We start from the raw sequence: 8,329 nt of genomic DNA on the forward strand, positions 1-8,329 counted from the left end.
TTCCGCCTTTACCTTCTCAGCAAACCAATCGCAGCAGAGCCGGAGGGGAACGCGCTACTACGATAGCATCAGAGATACGTAATGGCGCACGACATCAGCTGTTTGTTTACCAACACAGACGGTAAATATAATTTTGTGAAAGGCGATGTAAATACATCACGATGTGAGAAAAAGGAAAAGAAGATGCAGCAAAAAAAACGAGCAGATAAACCAGCGGGCCAGTGAGGAGCTGTCCGCGGTGCTGAAACCATCCATCTGCTCTTATTAGGGCAGACTGTAAAAGACCAGTGTCAAGAGTGGCTCAGGAGGAGAGTGGGGACATTTAACGTGACTTTGAATGAAACAATGTGTTTATTTTACCATCATGCTTTTGAAAAAAGCACCAAATTTTCTGTTTGCATCCAATAAGTATGTCATCATTCATTTATTTACCACATGGATCTATCTATCTATCTGATGATAAGTGTGTCTGCAAGTACACCAGGTATATTAAATTAAACATACTTAGTTTATTGATTTTTCACCAGGCACCTCCACGCTTTGTCTTTTATAACAGGTAATGCCTCAGCAACCTTAATAACGAACCAACTTCTCAGAATGAAACAGCACAACTACCAACCGAGTTTTATTGGTTTGTTGATAACAATCATTACACAGGTACATCTATAAACAAATAAAAAGAAACTGCACACTTGTACTTGATACAGCTATCTAAAACCCACATGAATATTGCTACTGCTGGTATGCATTTGACATCTCAAATAAATGTACAGTTTGTCTGTTGGCCTTTAAGAAGCCAATCTCAACAGTTTTTTTCATGGTTATACACCCCATTATCTTGGCTAAGAAAACAAATTCCATTTTTACCATCCTTACAATGTACCATTTAACACTGCATATAGAAAGATTGAAAACCGTTTTGTTTTTTTTCACAGCAGCTATACAAATTTATTGCGATGCTATCACAGAACAGAGACACAACCAACACAAGCGATGCACAGTTCTGATAAGGAGAGCTCCAGTACTAGGGATTTTAGCTGTATTGATCATTAAGAAAACTGCATGAGTACAAGAGTTAACATATAGGAACAAAGCTTACAAACATTCTAAAACACTGTTCTTCATTATAAACAATAAAACAATGAGTTGCCCTGTGACTTTGTCCATCCCCACCCGAGCACAGATTACATACACTGTCCCTCATAAAGCATATGGAATGTAATCCACGCAGACAAGCTCTTCCGGTTGTTGCCCCAGCTCCTGTGAACGTCGTGCTTGCGTGTTGACACGGCAACCTGTCCTGCACCCTCCCCTCCTTCACATTTAAAACTGAAATGAAATCCACTGACAGTAACAACAATGACCGCATTTTTTTTTTGTGGCGATGCAAAATTGTGGGATGTGACGAAATTCCCGTCTCCAAATTGACTTTTTTTTCTCTTTCATTAAAAAAAAGTGTTCTCTACAATCAAACTACTAAAAAACCTGTATTTAGAAAATAGTTGATAAAAATATTCCCCTGAATTGTACAAGAAAAGAGGTACAGGGAGCACTGGTAAAAGATGTGGTTTGAGAGACGTTATTCCGCTGCCTCATCTTTTTCCTCAGCTTCTTCTGTAGCTGGTGCCTGGGAAGACAGATGAGTCAAATTTGAATCATCGAGGATGTGAGTTTTATTTTTGCGTGTTTATATGCGACGCCACGAGCCTCACCTCTTCCTCAGCTTTGGCTTCGCCGTTCTCAGCGGGGGCCTCTGGTGCTTTCTCCTCAGGCTTGGCCTTCTCCACCTCCTTGGCTTTCTTAGGCTTAACAGGTGCCTTTTGCTAAAACAAAAATATTAACCACATCAGTCACCCCGAGTCTAATACATGAGAAGAATTAAGTAATCAAAACAAGAGCCCACCTTTGGCTTGGGTTTGCCCTCTGCCTTTGTAGGTAGGGGTTTCTGTGGGGGATAGAATGCAAAAGAAATTGTCAGCCCTAAGAATGCAGTTAACAGCATGAATATTGTCTGTGGCAGTCTGGACTTACGTCTATCAACCTCTGAGATCTCCTCTTGGCCTGCAAAGTCAACATACAGCGTAATTAATTTCAACATAGCAGCCCCCACTGGTAGGGTGTTACTGACCCCTGGTGGGTGCATGAACTAACTGTCAGTTTAAAAATGAATAAAACACAGATGTGTTAAAAATAGAGTTAATTATTCCTTACCACTGGTTCTCCTCCTGTCTGTGAGGGGGGAGGGGGGAGAAAGAGAAAATCAGATTAAGCAAATCGCCTGCATTGTAATGCCTCTGTGGTGAGTTGTTTTGGTGGAGGGGAGTGGGCTTTAAGTGTTAGTTATGTAACTCAAAAGTGGGCGTTCCCAGACAACACATTAGCCTATGGCTGCACATCCTGCTTCATACATGATTAAGGTTAGACCTTGCCATGTGATTGGCTGAGAAAGGTACTAAACCCTGAACAATGGAGCTGAAGCCACTCACGTCTTAATCAGCATGTTTACAGTCATTACATCGATCAGGAAGCAACGCATTGTGCAGCTTCATCTGTCTACGCGACAATAATAAAGGAGGACTGGCGCGTCATTTGACACGCTGGACCACATAAAGTTAAACACCGGAGTTTAAGCATCGTGCAGGGTTGTGCCTCCCAGCTCCCGCTACTGGTTTGTCTACTGTAACACTCCGGTGGAGGAGGGGGCGGACTCCGCCTCCTCACATCCATTCATTGGTAATAAACGGGATTGCCATCGTCGGGAGGAAAAACCGAGCAGAGCGCGTTCCCGCCACGAATTTGAAAAACAGTCACTCCGAGATGCTCAGCGGCGACTCTTGTCGATCTGGTAGCAGAATCTACTGGAACCCCCAGCAACAGGAGCGGCGCTTTGCTGACGGAGGCTCGCCATTGCATAACCTTACGAGTGGCCTGAACCGACGATACACATACAGACTAACACGACGGACGAAGAAATGTTTTTTTTTTTTTTTTTTTCACTGGCGGACAGGAGGGCGGCCGCGCATAAACACAAAGCACACACGCCGAGCTTAAGAAAGGCACCGTCTCACATTAGCATTAAATTATACAACGTGTCAAAAAAGAAAGCCGTGAACAACACTTGGCGCTCACGTGGAAAATAAGCTTAACATTAAAGCCGAACACACCGAATAACATCCTCTGAAATTAACGTTTTGGAAACTTTAGCATCCAGCGTGATGACCCCCCACACGAAACAATCAATATGCCGCCAACTTTCTCTGCAGAAAAGCGACCCGTCGACAGAGACTAAATGACCCCGCTTCGTCCTTCAATGCAACTAAATGTATTTATACACATTTCCGACTGTGCATGTCATCATTCTGCGGTCCAAAAAGACCCGGCACACGGAAAACCACTTGGCACAAAGATAATCACTGCACGGGAGAGAGATAGGAGCACGAATCACACAGTGGGGATCAAAACAGCCGCCACATACGGACCAAAGTCTGGCTGCGAGCCGCCACATTGTTTACATGCAGCCGCAACACGGACACAAACATTAGTAGCGACGTTTACAACAACTCTGCCCGAGCCGTGGCGAGTCCGTCTCACAAACTGCAGTTGGGGGTTATAAACGCTGTATTACTGAATGCATGAAATATGTAGGTCTACTCACTCTGCTCCTTTTAGGCATGGCTGGTTTGTGTGGGGCGGATTTTTTTGTTTTAAGAAAAAAGAGCTAGATGTTGCTCAATACAGGAGAAAATACAGTGGTATATTCTGGATAAAGCTGTACCAGCACGGTCTAATACAGCGCAGCGCGACGTTAATGTTCCATTGGAAGGAGAACTAGCTGAAACCGGATTGGATTCCCCCCCTCCCTCCTATTCAAACCGTTATAGTTCCGGCTTGATTGACGGTGCTATGTCCCGCCCCCACCGCCCGCTCATTGGCCGAGACAGTGGTCAGCTCCGCGATTTCAAATCTGTGCTCTTACCTGTGTGGGTACGTTAAACGTCAGTCAACGAGCGGGCCGAGCTATTTGTCTCTCTGTGCAGCCATCTGCTGTAACAAGGCAAAACTGTCATTAAATCTGCCTTCTTCCTCCAAATGCTCGTGTTTCCCACCACAATATAACATGTCGCCTCCGTTATGTGTTCAAACCAAAACCCAGTTCAGCCTTTTCACGGTTCGACGGTTTAAGCGAGTGTGTTTTAGCAGACGGGTAGAGAGGGGTGTGTGCTTCCCCGGTCAGCTCTTTTGTATTTTTGCTCGGGGAAAATGGCGACATGATACGTGAAGGTACAGCTGAGCTAGCGGTGCGACCGTCTCGCGCTGTTGTCACCGACCGCTCGGCTCGCGCCACCGCGAGCCTGCAGTCCAGCGGAAAGAGCCGCGGCGGCGCTACAACTCTGAGAAGTAGCTTCACATATTTCAGCGCCGCGGAGACTAACGGGGAGTAATTTCCCCCGAGTGAGCCCGAGACAGAGCTCCGTCTCCTTCCTCCTCAGCCCCGAGGAAACGACGACAGCGATCTCCGTGTTAGATGCTGTTGCTGTGCTGCCCACAAAATACACCGACCTGCCGTTATTTTCTTGTATATTTATTATAAAAAAAACATCATGCTACAGTTACAGGCTGATTTAATTTACTCCCCTTCTATGGGAGGATACATTAAAGCCCTCACGTTTTCCAATCATTTCTCACCATATTTTATATTAGCTATATGTCATGTTAATAACATGACATATCATCATAACATGATGTTATGATATGCTGAACGCGAGGACAACTACTGTGTTGTCCGCTTTTTAACATTTGAATTGAAATGCTTATTTCAACATGATGCTCTTAAGTTAGTGGATGAGAAAAGAGCAGTCCACAAAAAAGAAGAAATCCTCTAAATCTGGGCATCCCCTTGCTTGGTCATACTGTTATTATAAAAACTATTTGGGATGTTTCCGATATGAGTACGGTATGTTCATAAGGATTTGTAACGCATATGTTGGGCATACATAAATAATTACCAACCTGCTATATCAGATCAAATTAAATGCCTTTTCACTTTTAAATGATCCCTCCTTCTTCTAGAAAGCCCAACATCCTGTTTCAGCAGGAAATACATCATTAGACGCCACAACATTTATCAACCTGCAAATCGGTTGAGAAGAAAGGCAGATGTGCTCCAGCTGAATGCATTTGTTCCAGTTGTTAAACAGGCCCGATGCCAGCAACACAGCTTTTCTGATCCTGCTCACTGAATGAGGTGATATTTGGTCGCTGCAGCATTTGGTCCACTGTTATTGTTTAATACTAGACGATATGTGTTCCTTTTCTGATGTTTTATCAGGTCATTCTCATTTTTCTTTCAGTCAGACAGTGATTGTGAATTAAGACATTCTTTTTCATTCATTCTCTGTTTGGTAAATCATCAAAATCAAATAAGCAACATAACTGCAATTCACATTGGTTGTTCGTTGAGCATCATGTCACGTCATGTGGCTTGTTGGCATTTATTTTCAAGTAATTCCATTCATATATATATATATATATATATATATATATATATATACACACACTTTTCGTACATTTTAGAGAAATCTACAGACACAAATATACAAAGTAGTCAAATAAACACCTACATTCTGGATGATTTAATTCCACCAGTCTGAAAGCTGATGAAGCTAAATAGCCCGAAATGTACCAGTTCATGAAAAAACAAGGCATCTTTGAGCGGCTCTGCTGCCACTGGGACATACATGCTCTTCTATCTGGCGTGAACGCCATCAAACAAACAAACTCACAGTGAACTGGCATTTCCTGCCGGGCTGCATTCAACGGCAGCTTGTGAACGCACCAAATCTGATCTGGTTTGGAATAGCCTTCCAACTAACGTTGCACCTGTCTGTGACATTTTACTGCTAACAAATGCTCAAATGCACCCAGGTCAAATTTCAGAAACTGGGGTGGCATTGGGCTCCCGTTGCCGACCACCAAGGAGCCATCAGGTCATCGGATACTGGCAAGACATTTGAAAGCTAGTAGCACGTGCTTTCATGGCTTGGATGAGTTCTGCTGATTCATCTTTACACAACCCTTTAGTAATTTGCCACAGCAAGTTTAATAACATCCACATGATTCCTTAACTGCCGGAGCACCACACCCACCATTGAAGGCCTACTTTCCTTTTAATGCTGCTGCAAGGATTGTTGGCCATTCTCTTGGATGCTGCTGGCCTCATAAATGTTTCACGAGTAAACACAAGTTCTCATGAAGTTGAGGAGCGGGACGGAGTTGTCACTGACTTCAATGTAAAGGTGTGATGTAAAAATACATTCATCTTCTAAAAGTAGGTTGCAGCAAGCAGCCCCATCCCCCATTTGACACCCTGTAGATTCACCCAGTTTGTCCAAATAAAAGCTTTCTGTCTGCTCCCCGTGGGCAGAGAGGTGTAAACAATTAGGCCAAGTCACATGCTGATGCTTGCCGCTATTATTATGGTAATGACACGAGGAGTTTACTTCACCCCACTGGTCCACTTGACAAAACAAAAGGACAAGAGCGGGTCTCATAGTAAAAATGTAAACGTTGAAAATAGCAACTGTTGCAGTTGTTTCTCGTGTTAATTCAGGAAAGTAGAAACATACATCCCCACTGTTTAAGTGTCTTATGTCAATATCTCTGCTTTTTATTTGTGTTATCAGTGTCTAATCCAATCAACCCGGGAAGGTAAATCTAATATATAGTGGTAGAATGTGACTACGGGCTTTTAACATACAGGCATTAATATGGAATTGAGAGCATTCCTATTGCCTCCACACGACTATCAACATGGCGACGCCTGAGCCAGCAGCTAGCAGCTAACAGTACTAACTTCACACACAACTGTAACAGTGCTGACTGGGCTAACAGTGTTTACCTCGGGGGAAGGTGTTTACCTCAGGGTTGGGACGGCGTTACCAGCTGTAACCGGCTACGTAAACACACAAGAGTGACGTTGTTCTCTGCTATATTGATATACTGAATTTCAAATGTAGCACCTTTAAGTACAGTACTTGTCATGCTATTCTACCTATACGTCCGCTACACTGTATTTTAGACAGGGAAATATTGTACTTTATGACATAATATGTATAAAACCGTATGGTCAGCTAAAATATGATGCATTGTTATAAATAAAAAATAAGGTTAAAATGATTTCCACCACCAGCATACAAAATGCTTCATACACATTTAGACAAGCAGTATTTGTGATACAATTATATAATATATGTAATAATATACTACTGTGGAAGTGATTATTCTTGTCCATGTAACACTGCATTTTTCTGTTAATATACGCTGTTGAAACAAGTACTGTTCATTGCAGGACTTTGGCTTCTAATAGATTATTTTTACATGGTGGTATTTGTACTTTTAATCTTCCACCACTGATTAAGTGAGGAGTGTTAAACAATCTATCACCCGTTGCTCTGTCTTCACTATGTTTAAATACAGATACAATAGGAGAAGAAAACCGAGCAGAGGAAGGTGAATTAGCCCAACCACATAGGTAAAACCCATGGGGCAGAAAATAGCTGCATAATAAGAAGACGCTCACGGTATTGATCAACAGAACAACGTGGAGTCTGCTTTACAGCCATGTAGTTTTTTCTTTGAGAAAATTCACAATGGAGTTGCAAAGGTTGCTACGATACATGTTATCTTCTGATTTAAATGAGCTAAAACATCAAAAACCTGCCCGTATGATCAGGTAGTTGAACTTCTTCCACCACTGAAGGGAAACGAAAAACAACGTGTATTTTGTGTATTTTGACTGTGTCTTGTACAACTGGCTTTGCAGGACGTGACAATCAGCGTGCTGTAGGAGAATGCCCAGCAGCTCTCTGCGGGAGTCTCTCTGTAAAGATATGTAGGCCTATATGCATGGCGGACGGGTGGAGGGAAAGGCGTGAGGTAGGTCTCAGATAACAATGTGGTTGTTGTGTTGAGAATGGGGCAGCCCTTCCATCACAGCTGCTGCCTGTTGCTGTCCTTTCCCTCCTTTTTACTCCCTCGTCTTTTTCCCCTCTCGAGTCGTAAGAACACTGGGAGGACAGAACACTGGGAGGACAGAACAAGGTCACGACTCCAACAACTGCTCATCCTTTCATAAACGATCGTTTTAACTCACAGAAAGACAGAAGAAATTAATGCAAAGTCAGCTGATGATATTTTTGGCTTTGTATTTGTGGCACAAACGATCTAAATATTTGTCTGGAGGACAGAATAAATGGAGTACAGAGTTGTCAGAGACGTTGGTATAATCCTCAGGGGAGTGTGACTGGATGAAGGTAAAGGTGACCTCATC

At 43.0% G+C, this 8,329-nt stretch overlaps 1 protein-coding gene across 1 annotated transcript; it reads right to left on the bottom strand.

Annotated features, from left to right (window-relative positions):
• Positions 1–612: 612 nt before the first annotated feature.
• On the bottom strand, positions 613–3,846 carry hmgn1b (high mobility group nucleosome binding domain 1b). The gene is made up of 6 exons (XM_084028820.1): positions 3,656–3,846; positions 2,212–2,229; positions 2,032–2,061; positions 1,904–1,945; positions 1,713–1,823; positions 613–1,627 (listed from the first exon to the last, which is right to left on the bottom strand). The coding sequence occupies exons 1-6, from the start codon at positions 3,671–3,673 to the stop codon at positions 1,580–1,582; spliced, it is 267 nt and encodes an 88-aa protein (XP_083884946.1). The 5' UTR covers positions 3,674–3,846; the 3' UTR covers positions 613–1,579.
• Positions 3,847–8,329: the final 4,483 nt, after the last annotated feature.

The sequence above is a fragment of the Eutrigla gurnardus genome, assembly GCF_963514095.1.
Source record: "Eutrigla gurnardus genome assembly, chromosome: 15".
NCBI lineage: Eukaryota > Metazoa > Chordata > Actinopteri > Perciformes > Triglidae > Eutrigla > Eutrigla gurnardus.

Excerpts from the sequence above, each read along its gene's own strand:
- hmgn1b (XM_084028820.1), bottom strand. Across the intron at positions 1,946-2,031 it reads GATCTCAGAGGTTGATAGAC|AAACCCCTACCTACAAAGGC; the intron begins GTAAGTCCAGAC and ends TATCCCCCACAG. Across the intron at positions 1,824-1,903 it reads AGGGCAAACCCAAGCCAAAG|CAAAAGGCACCTGTTAAGCC; the intron begins GTGGGCTCTTGT and ends TTTTTGTTTTAG.